The 22167-nt window shown below is 45.3% G+C and overlaps 8 protein-coding genes across 8 annotated transcripts; 2 read left to right on the top strand and 6 right to left on the bottom strand.

The window, feature by feature from the left end:
• Positions 1-80: 80 nt before the first annotated feature.
• Positions 81-1386, bottom strand: FOBCDRAFT_270293 (uncharacterized protein; the record flags this gene model as incomplete). The annotated part of the gene is made up of 5 exons (XM_059611444.1): positions 81-311; positions 367-415; positions 543-806; positions 864-1026; positions 1095-1386. The coding sequence occupies 5 exons, from the start codon at positions 1384-1386 to the stop codon at positions 81-83; spliced, it is 999 nt and encodes a 332-aa protein (XP_059466879.1).
• A 1969-nt stretch (positions 1387-3355) lies between these two features.
• Positions 3356-4802, bottom strand: FOBCDRAFT_177941 (O-methyltransferase-domain-containing protein; the record flags this gene model as incomplete). The annotated part of the gene is made up of 3 exons (XM_059608538.1): positions 3356-3874; positions 3934-4503; positions 4557-4802. 3 exons carry the CDS (start codon positions 4800-4802, stop codon positions 3356-3358), a joined length of 1335 nt encoding a protein of 444 aa, XP_059466878.1.
• Positions 4803-6406: 1604 nt separating this feature from the next.
• FOBCDRAFT_257852 (P-loop containing nucleoside triphosphate hydrolase protein) lies at positions 6407-7476 on the top strand (the record flags this gene model as incomplete). The annotated part of the gene is made up of 2 exons (XM_059611211.1): positions 6407-7223; positions 7466-7476. 2 exons carry the CDS (start codon positions 6407-6409, stop codon positions 7474-7476), a joined length of 828 nt encoding a protein of 275 aa, XP_059464315.1.
• A 2598-nt stretch (positions 7477-10074) lies between these two features.
• Positions 10075-11244, bottom strand: FOBCDRAFT_270290 (sterigmatocystin biosynthesis dehydrogenase stcV; the record flags this gene model as incomplete). Its single annotated transcript, XM_054703601.1, has 1 exon — positions 10075-11244. One exon carries the CDS (start codon positions 11242-11244, stop codon positions 10075-10077), a length of 1170 nt encoding a protein of 389 aa, XP_054559576.1.
• Positions 11245-11450: 206 nt separating this feature from the next.
• FOBCDRAFT_197900 (isoprenoid synthase domain-containing protein) lies at positions 11451-12589 on the bottom strand (the record flags this gene model as incomplete). Its single annotated transcript, XM_031175047.2, has 6 exons — positions 11451-11746; positions 11805-11906; positions 11958-12118; positions 12181-12275; positions 12344-12403; positions 12455-12589. The coding sequence occupies 6 exons, from the start codon at positions 12587-12589 to the stop codon at positions 11451-11453; spliced, it is 849 nt and encodes a 282-aa protein (XP_031046180.2).
• Positions 12590-15005: 2416 nt separating this feature from the next.
• On the bottom strand, positions 15006-17138 carry FOBCDRAFT_129406 (uncharacterized protein; the record flags this gene model as incomplete). Its single annotated transcript, XM_059607850.1, has 5 exons — positions 15006-15851; positions 15921-16276; positions 16349-16694; positions 16882-16936; positions 16972-17138. The coding sequence occupies 5 exons, from the start codon at positions 17136-17138 to the stop codon at positions 15006-15008; spliced, it is 1770 nt and encodes a 589-aa protein (XP_059464314.1).
• A 2141-nt stretch (positions 17139-19279) lies between these two features.
• Positions 19280-20415, bottom strand: FOBCDRAFT_197898 (uncharacterized protein; the record flags this gene model as incomplete). Its single annotated transcript, XM_059608892.1, has 7 exons — positions 19280-19289; positions 19343-19369; positions 19425-19484; positions 19581-19803; positions 19864-19924; positions 20027-20110; positions 20374-20415. The coding sequence occupies 7 exons, from the start codon at positions 20413-20415 to the stop codon at positions 19280-19282; spliced, it is 507 nt and encodes a 168-aa protein (XP_059464313.1).
• Positions 20416-21578: 1163 nt separating this feature from the next.
• FOBCDRAFT_237505 (uncharacterized protein) lies at positions 21579-22167 on the top strand (the record flags this gene model as incomplete). The annotated part of the gene is made up of 2 exons (XM_059610153.1): positions 21579-21582; positions 21656-22167. 2 exons carry the CDS (start codon positions 21579-21581, stop codon positions 22165-22167), a joined length of 516 nt encoding a protein of 171 aa, XP_059466877.1.

The following is a 22167-nucleotide window of genomic DNA, read 5'->3' as shown; positions in this document are numbered from 1 at the left end:
GCAATCACTTCTTTATCTCGCCCTGTTAATCTCGCGAGTACCTCCATATCCTTATCCTTTATACCTTCGCTGCTCGCAGATCAGATGATATCCTGCGTATCTGCAGAAACTACCTGCGAGACAGCCTGCCAGGCATTGCCGAACAGAGAAGACTTGGTGCACTGCGCAAAGAGTACCATAGTTAGAGCAGTCACGACAAAGTGCGCAACTATGATGGCCATAACCACGACAAAACCTCTCCAGTGCTGCGGGATAAGCACCTCTTGAGCATAAATCGTTTTGACTTCGCGAGTAGGATTAAAGTTTAGCAGCTAGTTGAAGTATAGCATCTGGTAGAAGCAGAAGATAGCTGCTTATATCGCTTACGCTAGATCGCCAATCAGACGAAGGATGTTTTGGAACACGGCGGCATGCTCTGGGTGGGTCGGCCAAATGATTTGGGCCAGAAATTCATCTTTCACAATCCCTGCCCGCGAAGCTCCAGCTGCCCAGGGCGGAAAATTCGAGAAGTGTAGACCAAAGAGTATGCAGTCTGTACCTACATTCCGTCATCCAGGTCTTCCCAGAGGTCCGGACCAGAGTAAACTTGGAGGTCTAGGATTCCGCGTCCTCTCGTACTGTCAGGAGAGATGCCGATACCCAGCTGTTGCAGAATACCTGTGCCACTTTCTGCGGCCATCATGGTTGACCACTCAGCCAGGAACTCTGGTTCAGAGGGAAAAGCTCTCCCTATCATAGTGACATTATACTTGTGAGGTAGGTTCTGGCTGATATAGCAGATGGTCGCATTGAATGCATCGGTCCCACTGGCTGTGAAGGCCGTTGTCTAAGGTCCATCTCGGCGTAATGTCAAGTTATCTAACGCTTCCGGTATTTTCAGCAGGCTTGAATCTTGAGTCTTTTCGTTCGAGACAGGGGCAATCCCATCCAAAGCTGAGCCTGAGTTGACGAGCAGAACCGAATTGAAGCCATAAGCCCAGCCAGAGAGGGGGTTCTCGGTGCCATTTTTTATGGACATAGTATTTGCTACGCTGATGCATAGAGAGATTGGTAGCAGGAACGGGTCTATGCTAAGCCACCATTGTGAGTCCTACAGGTTATTTGTCCAAGCTTGCTCGGATCAGTCCCAATGAAGTCAGTCTGATTCTCGACGGCAATAGTGGCATTGAGATACAAGCCACCGGCCGCAGAACCATTATTTAACTCGTAAATGAGTTCGACATTGTCCAAGGTCGGTGCGAAGCAGGCAGTTCGCTGATTAACGACAACAGCGGGCCCGGCGTAGTACTCGAGAGCAGCCCTGTCTTGGGGGCTGTCAAATGGAAGCATTGGCCGATAGATGTCGCCCGTATCAACAGCATTCTCAGTGCGAAGCCCTGTTTCCATCTCGGCGAGACGAGACTCGGCCAAGCGCCAATGAGCTATCGGTCTTGATTTCCAATATGAGATGCCGTTGAATGGGAAGATCTCTGATGTATTAAAACCAACGGATTCGATGTTTTTAGCCACCGGACTCGAGATCTGGTCTTGGCCAAAGTCGAAACTAACGCAACGAAAAACGTCAATGGGAGGATAACAAGGTAAAGAAAACCTAAGGGGCGGCCTGCAAGACAGTTTCGCCAAGCTGTAGGAAGAAGATCCGTTGGGCCGGCGCTGGAGCTTGAAGCCCTCTGGGTCGATAGGATGGCCGTGGCAGAGAAGCAACTGCCAGTAGTCTCTAGTATGACAGCCGCCATAGACGCTGCTGCAAGTCTAATCTGGAAACCCATCGACACTTGAATAGCGGCAGAACAGATGGTGACAAGTCGCGTGGACCAGCCATCAAAGAACAATTTTATCCTAGAATTCGGCTCGGTGATGGCGGCTCCTCGCTTTGTCAGCAATCTGCCAAAGGGCGATGAGTAGCGCAACAGAAAACAGGATGACACCCGTGCCGAAGGTGAGAATGATCATTCCAGGCAGACTGATTCTATAACACCATTGTCGATTTTGTTGTCACCGTGGTGGGACGACGAATGTGTCTTGAGATCGCAATGGCCTTTCGTTTATGTTTAAGTTCCATTGACAAGACTTATCTGGCAGTCCGGCCTGGCCTGTCTCGTTGGTGATGGCCTCCTGACTACTGTATCCCGATGGAGTTGGCCGTGGAATGACTTGTGTCGTGTCCGGTTCTGTGTTCGCGCTGTTTCAGTACCTCAAGGTTGTTAACTGCTTGATACCCAGCCATGAGGCCTGTCTTGAACTGTGTGTGATGGGGAAAGTGTGCGAGTCGGGAATAGTGCAGTCGGGCGAGAGCAGAGGTTCTGTCTCTTAACCCTTCAACCTGATCTGTCCCTGAGCGACTTCATCAAATACATTATCAAGGCTAACAATTAGGTGCTTTTGTAATAGCAGAATGTTTTATTGTTATGGGCACTATACCACTTCAGCTGTCTGTTTTTATCACGCTAAGCAAGGCTCCCATTTCAGTATAAGGACTATAATAGGTCAGCTCGCATTCAGAAGCGGAGACTCGGACTCTAAACAACAAAACACGAAAATGTTAGTAGTCCTGTTAATCCTAATATACTATCTAACCATGTAGGGTTATCTGCAAAAGCAGGGATATATTGTCCCTATTCAGGAATAGTTAGTCTTAAATGCATATCACTTCTATATACAATCCTAAACGTTGACTTGACTGCATGACTAATTAAGGACCTGTAAGTTTCCCCTTTTATTCGAGGACAGACAACAGATACAAAGCTCTGATAACTACAAGGGTTTAACAAATCTTTCTTCAAACGGAAGCAGGTGTTAGTTTACCTGCTACCGTTTAGATCGGGCCTAAAAAGGTATGAGGTGTAAAGACAATTCAAAAGGTTCCTCAACTGAAGAAATTCAGTCTTAATAGATGCATCGGGGGTATCTTTAAGATATTCAGAGACTTAGAGTTAAAGTTAAGCTTGAACTATTCAAGTTTAGCAAGAAAATGAGACAGCAGTGTGGCGATAGGTTAATGAACATTTTGGCTTTTAATATTCTATTACGTTTTATCATCCCATGCTTTACTCAAATCTTATGTCCTCTTAAATGAATTCTTATCTGTTTTAAAGACTTTTAGTTTCTTTACAAGGCTTCTAGCAGTATCATACACAACTATGCGTTTACTAGGCCAAAAAAGGAAATTATAGCCTACTACTGTATATAAATATACATAAATATAAATACATAAGTATATATTATACTTATATATTACATACATATAAACATAAATATATTTATGCATATTTATATAGGAAGTTACTGCAATATTTATATAGCCATGTCTGGCTACCTTCAATATATATGGCATGCATACTTAAATCTCCATCTATCAACCGCTGAACTTGATCTCGATAAAGTTATGCAGAGCCCCAGGCACCTCTGAAACATGGCCAATCTCCAGCCTCTCGTCGACATCCCCCAGAAGCTTCTTCCAATCCTCCAGATTCCTCTCCAAGGAGTTGAATACGCCCAGCATATGCAAGTCCGCGGCGGCAAAAGTCCGTCCCAGCATCTGGAAGGGCGGCTCGACACCCTCTGGCAGGCCCACCGCCTCGACAAGCAGGATGCGGGAGCCTGACTTGAGCTGCGGCACCAGGTTGGCGAGGATCTTGGCCGCGTACTTGTCCGGCCAGTCGTGCAGGATCGTCTTCAGCATGTAGACGTCACCGGGGGTGTTTTGCGGGCCGAAGAAGTCGTGGGGCTCAAAGATGACACGGGACTTGAGCTCTTCAGGGAGGCGCTCATCAAAGGCCACTTGCACCTCGGGGAGATCCTGGACCACGATCTTCTTGAGGTTGGGAAACGTGCGAGCCAGATGGACAGCATCGTGGCCACTTGAGCCGCCGACCTAGGACATATTAGCATATTAGCAGCAATACTGTCTCGAAACAGATTGGGATTGCTCACATCAACAAGGGTAACGTCGCCGAGCTGAACCCAGTCATAACCAATCTTAAGCAGATCGTCGGCCCGGATAGCCGACGCACTCGACGCCGCCTGCATACTCTCGGCAAAATTGGTCGCCCGCCATCCCTTGGGTTTACCCTCTGCTTCGCGGTTGAGGTAATCCCAGAATGACTCAGGCGTCTTCAGCTTATCCACGTTGGCCAGCGAAAAGGGACTCTCGATGGGTTCCTCGCTGGGCTTGTCCTTACCGGCGCTGAACATCTCAAACGACTCGGCAAAGTGGACGCCCGCAACGCGCGCCTCGTCGAAGTGGTGGCGAAACCAAGAGCGGATGAGGTACTGCTTGGCGGGGACGGCGGACAGCGAGGTGTGGACGACGCGGTCTTTGTCGCTTGGGTCACGAGCAAAGTAGCGGATCGTGATGGCGTACTTAAGGACGCGGCGGACGAGGCTCTCTGGGAGGCTCACCTTGGTGGCGATCTCACTATATGATGCTGAACCGCCCACGGGGACGGCGTTCCAGATGTCAAAGTGGTTGAGGACGTCGATGACGGTGGCGTCATAATTGAGCTGGATCTAGTGAGCTGGTCTGATTCTTTGGTATGTAGAGTGGGCGAACCGACATGGAGGGGGGCAAACATGGAATTGTCGGTTGGGCCGAGGGCAAGTCGGTACAGGTCTGCTGCTGCGTCGATAAGCTGGAAGCGGAGGCCGTTGAGCTCTGGGAGCTTAGGGTATTCGACGAGGCCATCTTCAGCGAATGACGGCGCGGGGCATGCGATTTCCTTGAGCTTGGCGGACAGGGCGTTGACCGTCTCGGAGACGGTCGCTGCCAGAGATTCGAGGGAGGGGTTGTTGTTGTCTGCCATGGTGATGGATAGTTTAGAATAGTCGTGTGGTTGGCTACACTTGCCTGGGACAGCTTGACTTTATCCTCACTTGCGACATGTTTATTCACTGTCTCACCTTCATTGACAGGGCGCCATCCCAATCACAACACAAATCAGGGCCCATCTCTGGGAGCTTTGGAGCGGAAGCCTGTCGCATCGGGTAGTAGTGCTGACGGCAGGGATGCGTTTCCAATAGGGCTGAGTCCGAACTGGCCTCTTACGTACGGCGGCAAACGAATTGCACAGGGGATGGTAGACCCATGCTACATAAATCTGAAAGTCCGCCATGCAGTGCAGTGATTTTAGAAGATGCGGGGTTTTGTCGTCAATATGGATCGAGAGTACGGATAGACGTGGCAGAAATGGGTTGGCGTGGGCCATGGCGAAACTGGGGGATTGAGTGGAGGAACCCCGGCTTCTAGGACACTACGCATTGGCTCTTTTCATCAAAAAACAACTCCTGACAAAAGAGACGCTTGCAGCAGCTGTTAAGGAGACCAGTCAGTTGAACTATTCTGTTGCTTCTCTGCGAGGAATTGCTTAGTCAGGGGACTGTGTCCCTAGCCTGCTGACAGGGGAGCTGTGCCTCGAGCGCACAGGACCTGTGCGCCCTGACGGCGCCCTACATCAAGGCCCCATAACATAATCAGTAACACATGAATCTATTTCGTCAGGAACCCAGCAATCCAGAAATAGTGGTCAGGAGTCCATCGAGTTGACACAAGGTATACGTTGCCTTTAAAAGTATAACCATCCAAAGACGCGGTGTATGTCGGTTGACGGTATCATGAATCTGGTAGACAAATTAACATTTATTGGTCTAGTGCATGCGAGTGAACCACTTGCTGTTTAAGCTGGTCAAAGTTAGTTTAGAGTCTGACATGGCCAATCACGATGGTGAGTGACCTCCCCTCTTCCCCTCATATGCCGCGCGGAAAGGGATGAATATGGTATGCGGCCCTGCCGGATTGAAAGATTTGGTATAACTCACAGGCCTGCAAATAATTTCGTATTTGGCTGTTTGGAAGTCAGAACCCCCACTCCTGAATGCGAGCCTGCCTATCAAATGCCTTGTCTTTAAAGGAGGAAAAAAAAAGATATCATCGCCGAAGAAAGCCCTACGGTTAGTAGGTAGATGTGATTGGTCAGGTCGGTCTCAATTCAGGTGTGCACGCTTGTGTCCGATGCTGACTTGATCAGCTAATCCATTTCTGTTTCAGCAGGTGGGGCAACCTGTCATTAGATTGGATATCGTGCTAAGCGATAGGTAGGATAGAAAAGTGGTTTTCAAAGGCCTTGTTTTTTCTACAAAGGAAACACGGGTTTGAGTGGTTTTAACCTAAAAGGAGCGTACCTACACTAACGTGCAAACCCATCCGATCAGAGAACAGAAGTGCTCAACATTGGCCTGAGGATGGTCTCCACTTTATGACACTTACTTAACCGATCCAATCCGTGCTCGGAAGATGAAGCGCTGCCAACATTAAAAGCTACCACGTCCCTCACCACTCGCTCGCTCATATCTAGCTGAGTACTGGATATGACTGGTCCAAGAAAGAAACATACATATCAATTTTGTGACGATGGCTTCGACGCCGACAGAAGAATCCAAGCCCGCTGGTACAGTCTACACCCGTCGATCAATCTTTCCGGAAGGCGGAGAAGTTCGTCCCGTCAAGCCACTGGAAAGACCACCCATTCTGTGTCTGGGCAGCCCCCGCACAGGTACTGCTTCGTTGATGAAGGCCCTCGAGATACTTGGGTTCCCCAACACGCACCATGGATGGGATCTCTGCGAGCTCGACCATTTACAATGGCAGTGGCCAATCCTGGACCAGGCCAACGACGCTACATTCACAAGCCTCCCTACGTATCGCGGGGCACCCTTCTCTCGAGAGCAATGGGACCAGGTTTTTGGGCAGTACGACGCCGTTTCAGATGTGGCGTCTTTCTATGCTGAGTCTCTGATCCCGGCGTATCCTGATGCCAAGGTGATCCTCGTTGAGCGCCATATCGACGCTTGGTGTAATAGCATGCAGGCTGTTGTTAAGCCGATAATGAACCCCTGGATGCGTTGGTTCGTTACAAAAGTCGGCGACTACGCAGGCTACCCATGTGGCTCGGTGTCATTCCGAACGCAGCAGGGCTGGACCAGATCGGGATGCCCCGAAGATGTTGAGAAGAATCTGAGAGCAGCATATATAAGGCACTACGAATACGTTCGCGCTAGTGTTCCGAGGGAACAGCTTCTTGACTTCAACCTGGCCGACGGTTGGGAACCGCTGTGCTTGTTTTTGGGAAAAGATGTCCCTGATGTATCCTTTCCACATATTAATGAGAAAAAGGAGTACACGGCTAGAAGTAAACGATTGGGGGATAAGATCACAAAAAGCGCGGCCCGTAAGTTTTTTCTCCCTTGGTTAGCATAGCACGTAGAGGCTTGCTAAATGTCTGGGTTCCATTCTGTTACTCTCAGACCTATAAGACAAAAGATTCGACATCGACAACAAACTATTTTATAATCACCTGGACTAGGTAGTAAACAGCAACCTGTCTTTAATCTGACTTTCAGATGGTTAATCTTCTTTGTTCTGTCCTAGAAGTCCCCTAGTATGTTAATATATACTATTATTTAATTAAAGGGCTATTATAGGTACTATAACCTCTTAGACTATAAGAGCATAAGGGCTTATAAATAAAGAAGATAATATGCTATAATATATATAAAGATAAAGTAATTATAAAGTTTAAAAGAAATATATTAAGTTTTATATAAGTTTAAATTACCTAAAGTTAAAGACTTATATTATAAACCTAGTAGTTATATTATATATATTTTACATTTTTTAGTCTTAGAATTTATTATTTCTTTATATTTTATTAATAATCTTAATAAGGTTATACTTTTTCTAGTTTTTTATTATTTCTTATATATAACATTCTAAGTATTTATTATTATATATTTTATTTATAAGACTTTATATCTCCTTATAGTCTTTATTATAAGGTAGTTAATTTTTTTTATCTTTTTAGGTTTATAAGTTAGCCTTAAAAGGTATATTTAAGTATTTTTAAAGTTTATTATAATTTAAATATGTATTACCTCTTAGTAAGTAAAGCTTTATTAAGTTAATATTATTATAATTAGCTACCTTAATTATAGCCTAAACCTAGCTATATATAACCTAGCTAAAAAGCCTTACTTTTTAACTAGCCTTAATTTTCTTCCTATAACCTACTTTAAAGGCCACTTTTTTACTAACCCCTATAGTATATTTAAAGTATCTATTATGCTTTTATAATAAGTAATTTAATTTAACTTCTAATTATAACTACTAATAGCATTATAGCTTTATTATTATAATACTTACTATTAGAAGAAGCCTATAGGTATTTAATCCTAATAGGTATTATCTAATAAAAGGTTATAATATAACCTATAAAATTAAATAAGCTATTAAGAAAGATAATTATAATAAGCTTCATAATATAATAATAAAAATTAAAATAAATTAAAGAAAAAAAGATAATACTAGCTATATTAAATTAATAATTTTTAATTATAAAATCCTCTTATTTTTATAGTTTTATTATTAGATACTTAATAAAGGCTTTCTTAATTATAAGATAAAACTACTTTATAAGCTAAAAGGGAAATTACTTAGAGGGGTAAATCTAAGCCAGAGGGAAAGGGAATTTATTAAGGCCCTTTGCCTAGGTGGCTTATATAATAAGTAGCTTAAGGCTATCTAGTAATAGGCTAAGAAGGTACTAAAGAAGACTAAACCTTAATAAAGATAGAAGAGGGGTAATTATAGGGTTTTATAAAGAAATAGGAAGAAAATATATTAAGTTTTATATAGGTTTAATTACCTAAAGTTAAAGACTATTAGTATTAGTAGTATAAGGAGGGTTAAATAGATTATAGGATATAATATATAATAGACTTAATAAATTAGCTAAATATTAGTATATTATTAATATAAACAAGGGATAATATTATTAATATTAAGTAAGCTGCTTTTATATAAGTTTAATTACTTAAAGTTAAAGATTATTAATATTAGTAGTATAAGGAGAGTTAAATAGGTTTCAAGATATAATATATAATAAATTTAATAAATTAGCTAAATATTAATATATTATAAATATAAAAAAGGGAAGGGTAAATATTATAATAAGAAATATTATATATAAGTATGTAAAATTAAGTCTAAATACTAAGCAGAAGTCTAAATATAAATAAGAAGAAATAACTTAATTTATATATATTATAAAGATATAATTTCTTCTTAGGAGTAAGAAGCCTTATACTAGAGTTTATTACTTTAGGCATAAGAGGATTTAATTATAGCTAAGCTCTTTGATTTTATTAAGAGATTAAAAAGTAGTATCCTAGTATAAAAGTGGTATCTAGGTATAGAAGTAGGATTAGAAGGTGCCCCTGGTCAGGGTTATTATCATAGCTATAAAGTCTTGAGTATAGTAATACTTAAGGTCCTAGTCCTAAAATTAGGACTAAGAGCTTAGGGTAAGTAGTTCTAGTATAAGCTAATAGGGGCTAAGGGGTGCTATAAAAGCGGCACCTATTAGCAGATTATATACTACTCAAGTTTTATCTTAGGATATACTTAGTAAGCAGCTTCTAGTTAATTCTACATAATATAGAAAAGACATATAGAGCTTGCTTTAAACCTTAAGTAGTAAGACAGAAACAGAGATTAGATAATAAGAGGAATAATATATAATTTACCTAATAATTAACAGCTTCTATGGCTGCGGTCCAGGATTCCTGGATAGCAGTGCAGCTGGATGGGTTGCGGCAGAGGAGTTGCGGATACTGAATGAGTCCTCTCTCCAGTTTACCATCCAGCGCGTTCGGGAAGGGCTGTCGCGTCGTCGTCGCCTAAACGTTAGCTGCTATGTCTCATCTGCCGGGCCTTGTACAGAATAAACAGACACGTCGTCCCCTTCATTATGTACCTATGTCGAGTAGCCTTTGCTACCATTCTTATTTGCGTGAGCGTTGCGCTGAAAGACGTTGTTGTTCGTCGAAAGTGCGAACTTTTGCGGCATTGTTGCTTTTAGCATAGAACTGAACGAATGGTTAGCGGGAGGAATGGCTATGATGGTGCGTTCAGTGGTCCTTGGGGGCATTGTAGAATGTATCGTTTAAGCCTGTTATCAGAGTATCCAAGCAATCTTCCAGGAACAGCTCCTCTAAAATTCTGTCTGATATCTAATATTCTAATTATGGTACCGATGGCGGCTTGAGAGGTGTTAGTCCAGCATGGAAATCCATCGTCCCAAGACTCTTCAGCAACCACACATCACCAGGCGCGTATGCTCCGCTTTGAGGAGCATCGGCCCCATCCAACAGAGTGCCACTGAGAAATGTGTGAGGAAATCCCGGGTTGAATGGAGATGCTGTATCAATCTTGCCCATGTCATCATCTGTAAGCGCCACCCTCAGGCCCCGAATATTGTTTTCTATATGTTCCAATTTCCTCCCGCCAACAATTGGAAAGACAAATTGTGCTTTTTGCATAACATATGATAGCGCAACGTCAGTGATGGCCTCTGGGGGTTCGAGAGACAAAGCAGTCTGTTCCAAGGCTCGGGATACTGCCCTGTCGTGGCCGGAGAGCGGTGTGTGTTTTCGGCCTCCGTTATTCTGCTCACGAGCCTTGAATCCTTCTTCTGTCTGGAATCTCCCCTGGTTCAAGACACCGTACGGGCAAAGGCCCATGCCTTCATCCTGGCACATCGGGATAATATCCCTTTCGAAATCGCGCATCGACGCATTCCACATGCCTTGATAGACCACAAATTGCCGGAGGCCAGCCACTCGGGCGTACTGGTTGGCTTTCGAGACGACCCAAGCGGGTGTGTCAGAAATGCCTAGGTATAGAACTTTACCAGAGGTAACAAGGTCGTTCAACCCATGCATGAGTTCAGGAATGGTGGTTGCATAATCCCACCAGTGCACGTAGAGGATATCGACGTAGGATGTCTGAAGCTTTCGAAGGGACGCTTCTAAGGAGAGTCTCATAGACTTAATGCCGTTGCCGCCACGGTTCGTCGTGATGCTGCTGGTTCCATCAATGGGTTTATACGGGGCCGAATACTTGGTGGCGATGACCAAGTCGTCTCGGTTCTGTCGGGTTGTGATCCACTCTCCGAGCCATTCTTCCGTCTGACCGGCTTGATAGGCATTGGCAGTATCGATGAAGTTGCCGCCTGAGCTGACGAAATGATCTAGGATCTTGAAGGCTGTTTCCTTCGAGCATTCCCCCATCCGGGCTGTGTAGGCATCTTCAAAATTCATCGTACCAAGGCACAGAGGAGAAACTCTTAGCGAGGCATTTGGGGAGAGTTGGCGGTGTCGAGAGAGAAGAGAAGGCGTTTGTTCGGCAGGCATGACGGCGAATTATTGCTCTGAAGTTACCGAGGTAATGGCAGGACAAGCGTGAGTGGAAATAGATGTAAGAGTAGGTATGGTACGTTTGTCTTAAGGTGCTTGAATGGAAGGGTCATCACGCAAGTGATTCTTAAAATGTCCACCTGAGAGCTTTTGAATGACATAGCTAGGTGGTGTACGGATTTAAGCGGCGATGGAAACCGGAGCTAGGGCAAGCCCCGGTCGCTCCGGGACTTCATGATATCAATCAGCTCGGTTTTGCCGGCTTTCTTCTGCTCGTTGAGTGCATGAATCAAGGTCAGCGTGAAGGTGCCTTGGTCAAGGTCATCCTTGTCGGACAACGAGATCTTGCCCAGGGCCGTGTCTGTAATGTCCTGAAAGTCATTGAGGATCTGATAATAGCGGCCAAGAACGGTGATAACGTTGTTGATGTTGATGTCTTGGTTCTTGGTTGCTTCCGCCTGCATCATCCTGGATGTCATTCTGAAAAGGCTGCCAGTCTCTTGAACCAGTCGTCAGTGACAGCTTGGCTAAGTTTCTGTCTGGGGTGAACAACTTACTCTGCTCGAGGACCTTAAGATGTACTGGAATGGGTGGTGGGGCGCAGTTGTATGTTTGGAAGAACTCGTGCGTGTGGCCCGAGTACAAGATCTTGATCTCATCTACAAGCCGTCAGTGCCACTCCTACCCTGTACAGTCGGGGCACGCCTTACCGAGTAGGGAGCGGGAGGCAACATCGCTCAAAGTTGAAGCCAATTCATAAATCTTCCCATACGTAACCAGCGCGGTACTGATGGTGTGACCGACTCCGAAGACGAGATGGGTGGCAGGAGAACCGCGTCGCTCTGTGTCGTTGTCTAAAACATGATCGATACTGTCCAGAATGAGCATTGCAGTTCAACTTTAGCAATATTGGAACTGTAGCCAGGAACTCACAGCAGAGTTGTCTGGTCCACCTCGTGCACAATCTTTCGGATCTTAACGAGTTGGTCTTCAGGAATGCGAAACCAAGCGTGGAGACCATCGACTAGCTGTAGAAACTCATGGGCCGATGCAATAAAGAAGCCAAGAACATGATACCCTGTGACAGGGAACCTACTGGAACGAGAGTCTTCGGATTCGGCAGGCTGTCGAGGTATTCAAACGGAGCATGGACAATCTGCAAGATTTAGTCAAAGCTCATGTCGACACGGTGTGCTGGTTCATTTACCTCATTGGAGTGAGCAGCCACCATGGCCACTGCGCGGTCCCAGTCATATTTGAAGGCTTCAACACTGGTCTTCTTACTAGCAGCTTCACTAGGAACCATGTTAGGGTCTTGTGCTTCCTGCTTCTGGTTAATCATATTGACTTTGTTGATATTTGTGCTTAGCTTTCGGTTGACTTGAGAGCGTACGAATGGTTCTTTCAATCTAATCTGAAGGCCATTGCAGAAGGGGGGCTGGTTATTATACTAAATCAACCAGACCAGAACATGGTAGTTCCGGTACAAGGACACGTGTGTAGTTCAGACGCAATGGTTTAAGGCGGCAGAACGTAGTTTCCAGCCATTCATTAAACGGTATGGATGCGAGCTTTGACAGGAACATTACGACGAACATGATCTGATTTCCAGCTGTGACATGAGCTTTGCATCAAGCGACAGCTGAACACATGCGCAGTCCATCGGACTACCCACTGCAAGAGACTTGGCCACTTCTACATGTTCAAAATCCTGTCTCCTGCCGAGCTAATCGCCTCCCTTTTCAGGACGTTGTGCTGGTGAGGCAGTAGAAGCTTCTCAACGAGCGCAGATCAAGGTGCCCTTCATCCGTCACAACTCGGCGACAAAGCTCCGGGATTTGCAAGGTTCCTTTCTCTGTATACCAGAGTTCCGTTTGGAAGGTCTGCATACGCCTCTACGCCAGGCAGAATGATGGGATTGCAATTGAAGGAATCTCCGGGCTTTTGACGTTGGCCCCGATCTCGTTACATTCGTAATGCATGGATTTGCATGGCATATGGAAGTTTGTATTCCGACTGAGCATAAAATGCGCCGTTTGCTTCCGTCCGACTTATGTGGAAGTCCTTCATGAAGTAAGGTGGTGTTAATTTTATGTAATACTACCCTAGATAGAACGCCCACAACGGCCGCAAGGCATGCAGCCAGGGGTGTTTTGCCAAAGATATGATCAGGCGTTACTAAATCAATTTGATAACAGCCGTTAATTTATTATCAGTGTGTAACGTACATGTTGGTTCACTTTGTTATCTATTTCACGAGCGCAAACCCGCACCTCATTGGTGCGGGTACTTGACAGGGGGTAAGGGAACCTTTGCAACAGACCACCAGGAACATTTCAGTAGCTTCCCACGCGTCCTCTGACGCGATTTCGATGTAATTAGATGATTAAGCTTGTCGCATGCGGCGTCGTATTGCATGAATAGTGGCGGTTAGGAACGGGCCGCCAGCGGGATAAAGGCCCGTTTCTTATGTCACTGTCGCATTATGTTGGTATCATTCTAACCCCTGCTTACAAAAATAATTCTCGTCATCTAATATCAGGAATAATGTATTTACAAGTAGTCCTATGAAAATGATCTCATGCGGGTGTCCCAGTAATTGGCAGAGCATTGAGGGCAGGTACAAGCGATATGCAACAGGTCTATTTAGGGTCTGCTAGTGATACATCTGATGATAAGATGCCCGGCAATGCGTACTCAATAAAACAACACCTTTATGCAACAGAACTGTGTGGTAGAAATTTATACTGGCAGCTACATCTATTACACAACAAAATTGCACTTCGGCGATTCAAATTTGTATGACGCCATGACCAAGGTCTGGTACTCCATTGTTAGGTAACCTGCTCCAGTCGATCATGCATGGAGATAAGTTGGACAGAAACTCCGTTAAACTGCACCACAAAGATTGCAAACATTTCTTTGTGTGCAATGAGGTAATTTGGAGTGATGTTCTGGAAGTAATATCGATTGTAAATGCACGCCCAACAGCCCAGGAAACTTGTTCGTCAGACGCTTACGAGTACTCCTTCGCCCCATGTCTTAGCAAGCTCTCTAAACCCGAACCCCCACTTTCCCTACCTTCAATCCTACCTTCCTGTTCCGTTGCAAGGAGTCAGGTTTGGATTATAGAGGTAGTAACCTTCTGTGTTGTCATTCTGCTGGCAGGCTTTGCGTCTCATTTAACAATTCACTTGCTCAAACCGTAAATGACGTTTTCCCTCCAATACCATAACCCGCAATAGACTGTCGTGTGTCCAAAAACCTTGGTCCCCAGCATAATCAAGGCCATTGCGGCTGCGGCCTGTCTTGTTGTTGCGCAACCCAAACACCTCAGTTGAAAGACACACTGTAGGCAGTGGATAACGATGCTGGTCGAAACCAGGGCTGACTGCGCAGGGGCAGAGGGCCCTGCCATAACAAGCATATCTCCTACCACACTCAGGATGAGTATAACTCGATACCAACTTGTGATTGCTGGGAAGTCCTTATTCATGTATGGTGCCATGTAATCCTTAGAAGCACGGCCCACTGACTGATCTTTTGATGGGGCTTTTGAGGCAAGCAGCCTTATGATAACTGGCGCGCATGTTGGAAGTAAGCCTCCCATAGCCATAGTGTAGCCGTCATCAACTGGTTTCCTCACCACTGCCACGTAGAGGGCGATCTCGACAGCATAAATGCCCAAGGTCACAGGAACCATGACATTGGCTATGGCAAGAGGAACCGGCCTCCCGGTCACAAAGGTAAACATGGTTCTAGATAAGTTTAGCATCGAGAACAGAAAGTAGAGAGGGATGACCTTCGGTGCTTCGCCGATTGCCAGTCCTGCTGTAAGAAACAACGTGATAGGCCTTGATACTGGTTAGAAATCTGCAGTCAAAAAGCAGCGAGTAACTAATTACGTACCATGACCATAGGGAGCCGAGGTTGCCTCGGCGGAAACCCTCGAATGACCAGAGCAGGGAGACGGGGGTGAGAAGAATCAGACTCAGCATGAAGTGTGATGCTCGATTAATTGAAGAGTTTTCACGGGCTTGCACCAGATGGTGGACAAGTGATTCAAGGTAATTCTCGTGGAGTAGACCTCGAAAGATGCTGATCCAGGACACCAGTGTGCAGAGTGGCACATATGCAGCCATAGATAGCAGTAACTGAAAGCCTGCAAAGCAAGAGTTCACCATTAGAGAAGTCTTTTGCAGGGGTTTTGCCGGCAGTTCGTCGTTGTAAGGCACGTAGCGATCCCGGACCGGTACCGGCAGGGCCTCGATCCGCTGTCCCGTCACGGCTCTGGCGCTATCCATGGCTAGCGCCTGATCATCCGTCAGGTTCGGTATAATGAATTTGACGGCCAGTGGTGCGAAGATCCCTTGCATGGCATCCACCTTCTGTTTCTCGGTGACGCTGTCGACAAGCCTTCGCGAGCGATACTCCTGGTCGGCCTGCGCTTTTGGAAATATATTGTCAAAGTCACTCGTGGATAGCTTCCGACTTGGCGATCGTCGGAGTCGTTGTAGTAATGCGTTAACGAGAACAGCGCCGTCCTCGACGGCGGCACCGCCTCCGCTTCCACCGAGGGGGTGGACCTGGTTGACTGAGTTAGTCTTCTATCACTATTTGGCTGAGCTATGGGGAGATAACGCTGTGCTATGGCTCTTTAACTTGTGGCAGACATCTCCAATCGTCATGATGCGGCCAAAGTGCCATCGCTTCCACTGATACTCGTGCAGAGGAGTCAGGCTCGCAACCATCTTGTTTTTGTAGACGTCGCCAAAAGTCACAGTCTCGCTGAAGCGATCTTCAAAATACTGCTCGGCAAGCTGCTGTTCATCCTCGGCTGTGTAGCGAGGCACCTGCTTTCCGTGCATCGTGGAAGCGTTCTTTACGTATAGGAACCAATAGAGCTTTTCGCGGCCGGTGAACAGCGAGTAGCTGTGGTCCTTGCCCATAACAACATGGATGCTACCCGACTCGATGCTCGGTGTGGGGTGTGAGATGCCCCAAATGCACTTGTACAGGCACGGCACCACTTTTGTGGTCCATATAGGTCAGCGACGTTGCTACCTCAGAAGCCGTCGGGTCAACCTCAAGTGACACTTACGAGAGTATTCATCCTTGTCAAAGTATCCCGGTGACAGTTTGTGGGCAAGGCGATGCATCTCCTTACGTACAGGGCTATGCATTCCATCAGCCCCGACAAGGGCGTCGCCTTCATAAGTGCACCCATCTTGCGTCGTGACGATGACTTTATCATCACTGTACTCCAGCTTGACGAACCGCTTCTGTAGCAAGACTTTGTGTTTGTTATGCATGTTGTCATAAAGGGTCCGAAACAGAGTCTGGCGTTCAACAAAGACGACCGGATATCCGTGTCTATACAGGTTATCAGACGAATGATTACCGCTGCATCGATATAATTGAAACGAACCTCTTTTGTAGAGCGTCAGCTAGGCCGTCGAACTCAAATCTTATATTGCCCTGCTGATGCCGAACGGAAACGTGATTGTCGAGGTCCTGGATGCCATTTCGAATAGCGTCCCTTCATCACCATAGACTTATTAGAACGTCCATACTAGAAGAAAATGGAAAGGGAATGGTTTGAACATACTGTTTTTTATGTCAACTAAAATGGACTAATGATATTTCGTCCAAGGGACGAGACAGGCTCAAAGAAACAATGAGGAGGGAACTTACCAACAACCTATCTAATCGAGTATTCGAGACATCTGTGGCTGCACAAAAATACCTCCGCCTACACTGGGATCGATCTTACTCCCGGCCTCGAGGACGACAAAGTCTATGCCGACTCGTTCGAGCATGTTAACCAAGGCCAGGCCAGCGACACTACTGCCGACAATCAGAATCTTACAAGAATAATTGGTAGCTTCCATGTTGTCTGTTTTACTGTGTTGATGGCACCGGTGTTGATTTGTAGCAGTTGCGCTGAGACTGTAATGAAGTGCAATGATTGTTGTTGATTCAGGTTATGATTACTACTAAACGAATGAGAAGAGATGGAAACAGCTCGCTTCTATCTGGGAGGGCCGATTTATGACTTGATTTTGTTCACACTCTTAATGCCTTAGTTCACTTGGTGCATAATTCATTGCCTACCAAACACTTTGCTGCTTGGGCGTGTACATCACATCGTCTGATACCACAAACTATACGCGGGCGCAGAGCTCAAGCTGTGTCTGAAATGGGGGCGTCCGCATTGAGGTGCATGGGGAGCATTCGATGATAAATCCTTGTGCATGGCCGGGGAGGTGATGAGTGAAATGAGGTCAGTGCGCGCTAAGCTGTATTCATAGTTCGCGTAAAGTTTAAAAGAATTCGTTTTGGTTGTTGACCCTTGTCTCCAAGTCGCGTGTTCAATTCTAACTGCCGTTATGCAGGGGGTTCAAAAAGCTGATCCCTGCAAGGTCGATTTCGTGCCTTGCTTTAACCCGCAGTACTGTCCTGCGAGGCATTGACTCATTCGGTTGCGAATGGTGGAAGTGCCGTTTCTAGTACCTTCCGTGCTCGTGATGATGTAATTCCTTGGACAGGATCGGATTCGACCCGACCTACATAAACCATTTAAACTCTTTGACATAGACTCTTTCTTTCCCTCGCCCTACATAGAGCTACTGCTCCTGGATTTTTTATATTAAATCGGCAATGTCTTATCCAAAGGTCACTCAGCGCAAAAGACGCACTTAGACATTAAAAAACAAAATGAAGCAATACTCACATATTTTCGGCATCAATATTACCATCATCATGCAGGACAGGAAGACCTTACAAAACCAAACTTTCACATTTTCACCTGATCACGGCTGGGCCACCGTAAGTACAACAGAGTAGGCTATTCGCGTTAGCTAATCCAGGTATCGTAGACCCCAGGTCGCTTAACTAACTCCCCAGGTCGACCTGAGATATCTACTCGGCCAGAAGGCTAAGACTTTGTTGAGCGACTTTAGCAGCGATTTGAGCAGCTTAATGTCGAGTGCCCCCCTTGAAGAGAAACCTAAAAAGTTTCTTAGCCCTATAGTGCCAGATGTCTTTACCCCTTGTTATTCTCAGGAGTAACAGCACAGATAAGCGAGAGATGTTGTTGATAGACTTTAGCATGATAAAACTCTATAAATATATCCACATTGTCCTCACATTATTTTTCCTCCTTCTACTAAGAAGATAAACATGCCCTATAAAGTCTCCTTTGCTTAGAAGGTCAACTGCAAGTAAGCTCCCGCACTCTCTTTTTATAGGTTCGCATCCCGAAAACCGCAGTTATAGATCCTCTCTTAATGAGATTCGTGATATCATATGGTGATCTACTGATTGGAAAGGTGCGTAAGCTACCTTATTCCTTTAGTTCAATCAGCAGGGATTGACCAGTCATAAATTCAAGGTGCTGCTGAATATTGCCATGCTCGTCTGTTTCTACTGTCGATTAACAAGACTTTCCGTTGATATATACTTTTGACCGTTGTAGTTTATTGGCTACCTTTGATAATGCTGCGTCCCTACCTTTTCGAGTGCAGAGTATACTGCCCTTGACATAGAGGTTCGACCCGCTCTTTTAAGGCAAAGCGGTCAGTTCAAAGTAGAATAGAGTTGCAAATAGGTGGTAAGCAATTTCTGGCACAGCTCCGAGCAGTATATCGTCCCAGTACACCATAGATAGGAGTACAGGCATCAATATAGTATCGTCAATAGCGGGAAGATTTGAGATAGTGAGGTCCAGCCTATACCTGCCATAATTCCTACCGGCATTGATATCGGTACTTATGACATCATCCCAAATCCTTCGTCCTTGCATTAGAGACATACACGCGCATCTAAGTCGCAAGATCCAGCTATCAGTGATAAAATTTGACTCTTCGTCTCTTAAGGGAGCATTTAGTGACATTCCGGTCCCTACATTCAAGACGAGGTCTGGCTGCGCATTGCCATTTATCGCCGCAAACTCCGCTAACGCGATCAAAAGGGGGTTGTTTGCTAAAACCCCCGCATCCTGGAATATCCCGAGACCGGCAAGATATTTTACTCAGAAGTATCTAAAAACGCCGTTAGATTCAGCATAGCCCTTAAATATAAGCGCAGCACTAACAATAGTGCCGCTAAGGCACTTCTTCCTCTACTAAAGAATTAGCCAGTAGTTCTTATAGCTTTTAAGGCTAGCCACGGCTTACACTTCCCACGTCTTAATATTTTCTGCTGCTATCAGAACCATATAACCTCGTGTTCCTTGCCTTAAGTTATTATAGTTCGTAAAAAGGCAAAGAGAAGAAGGGTGTTTAATAATTACTACCAGAATACCAATTTTCGCTCCTATTCTCTGCGCATACGCCACTTCAGTAAAGGCCTTTTCACCAAAGACGCTCTTCAGCGCAATCTCAATATCAGTTTCAGAGTACAATAAGTCCAAAAGAATGGCCCGGATCCAATTTACGCCAGGTACGGATGCTGTTAATGGAGGCCGGAAAGCAGATTTTGCCAGCTTCTGAAATTCAACGCCGCATCGTTCTACCGACCACCCATTGGCGAACATTGCAAGTACTATTAAAGCCCCTAGTGGCAGTCAGTTAGTGCGGTTCCGCGCGCTAGGGTTGCTTAGTCATGGCAACATACCTGCGCTTACACCGTATGCCAGTGTGAAGAACTCTTGTATTGGTATAGGGAGATCAAGCTGCTGTTAGACTTGACCTAGGATAGCAGGAGGTATTATTCCATGAACGCCACCCCCATTAATACATAATATTGAGTGGCCGGCTGTAGGCGGCCGAATACGTACCACCAAGTCTATAACATCCCCATTAAGCAAATAATTCTTTAGGGAAAAAAGATAAGGGTTAGCTTGTTCTAATACGCCGAACACCTGAACGCAAGTTTCATAGATCTAATGGCCACATAATAACTTGTGCCTCGGAATCCGTGTAAGACAGGAGAAATAAGTTCTGTAGGTTTTAATGTTGGCCTAGCGATCCAAGTGACCGATCAGTACAGATTTGTGTATGCATTTTGACGACTCGCCTTCTCGGAGGCGGTTGAATAAACAGGAGAATCTGCGCATAATTAAATTCAAAAGACTGCTTGGCAATAGATGTCCTTCATTTCGATTGACGGCAGTCGCCTGCTTACAGGCCTCCATACAGATATCTCTATATAGGCTTTAAAAGACATCTTAGGGGTTAAACACTATAAGATTTAGCGTAAGGTCTTGAATTGTCTCTAGGAACCTATAATGCATATCAGGAAGATAATGGTTATAAAATAAACTAGATGCAATTATAGGGGAAGTAAAGGAGATAAGATCTTCCGGTGAGGGTATATGACTTATGAACTGGGTAAGATGGTCTGCTAGCTCAGTCGAAACTAGAATATCGCGCTGAGCACTGCGAATGAGATCGATGGGTTGCTGGTATAGGGTACCTGCTGACTTAAAAGCCCTTTTAAATAATGCGTTTATATACTTAATAGATAACAGCAGCCCGGATTCTCGGCGTCGCTGGCGAACCACTGCAAGATGCTCGTAGAAGCCAGTCTCAATCGATACAGAAGAACTTAAATCAGTGGCTGGAAGAAACCAAGAGTCAGTGAAGTAGAAATCCAATAGATTAGAGGTCAGTTCCGTAACTGTTAAGGTAAAGAGGCGCTCTGCTACAGCCGCAGCATCTGGCTGCAGCAAGTATTTCTCACAGAGAAGAATCATCAATAATGGCTTCCAGAGGGGGCCATTCTAAAATGGCCAAGTGGCGATCCAGCGCACAACCTTGGCCAGGTCTAAAGGTTCATATAAATAGAAGCAGAAGATATCCACAAATTAATATAATAAGCAAGAGAACAGGAGCCCATAAGACTAGGTATCAGACATTTCTCGCGATAGCAGGGTTTCTGACTAAGATAAGCAACACCCAAAACTTCTTTAAGAGTTATAAAGAGGCATAGTAGCGTTAGCAATCAGCACAGGCTCCTCATTTTCCGCTCTCGTATCAATATCCAAGCGAAGCCTACCAGCATATTGCCGACGTTTCTTAATAAGATTTTTCTGCTGGCTGCCAAAGATAATACTGAGGCTCGGACATAGGACTTCAGGTTGAAATAAAGAAGTAAGCCGTTGCAGTCTCCCCGAATAATAGACTAATAGAATTTCCTAAGTAGAAACCCATAACCAATGGCTATAGTTACACCTGGCCATCTTGTTTACATATTAGAGCGTTTTGTGACTTAATCTGGCAGGAGAAGCCGTGAATATATATATGCGAGCGAGATAACCCAGGCCCGGTTCTGTTTTAAACACCGCTGTCTGTAGGGATTTGGTAACCTAGGACACAAAACACGCACCCATGGGTCTCCTGCCACAATACATAAAAGCATGAACAAGCCATTAAGATCATTTTCAATGCGACTTTCAACAAGATAGGCATAGAAACTGGCATAAAATCGCATACTTGCAGTATCTATCATCGCCCTCGGTCAGATAAGTTCCATCGTCGTTACCCTGCTGGCCAGGGTTATCCTCGCACCCATTCCATCTGTCGCCGTTGTCATCAGGAACAGCGTGGAGTTACAAGTAAATCTCATAAGCAACCGGTTTGCCAGCAAACACACAAGAGCAAACCCATGCGCCGAAGTATCATTATCGCAGTCAAGACCATCTATCGTGCTCTAATAAGTGGCAACGGTCTAAATATCCACGTTCACCACCATCACTGGTATCATAGTAACAGGGACAAGGGCATAACAAAGGAGAAGAAAAGGCTCCGTCCAGGGTCTATAGAGAGTACTAGAAACCGACCTATACAGGTTGCTAAGCTTACTGATGGCCCGGCGCCATTGCCATATGAGCTGCCTGCATATCAAGAATTAACCTACAGACCATCACAATCAGAACAGAAGCCACTATTTAGATTTCATATTACAGAGTATATTTAG

Source organism: Fusarium oxysporum, chromosome III (assembly GCF_013085055.1).
Source record: "Fusarium oxysporum Fo47 chromosome III, complete sequence".
Classification (NCBI taxonomy): domain Eukaryota; kingdom Fungi; phylum Ascomycota; class Sordariomycetes; order Hypocreales; family Nectriaceae; genus Fusarium; species Fusarium oxysporum.
This window is presented reverse-complemented; position numbering and strand designations above follow the sequence as displayed.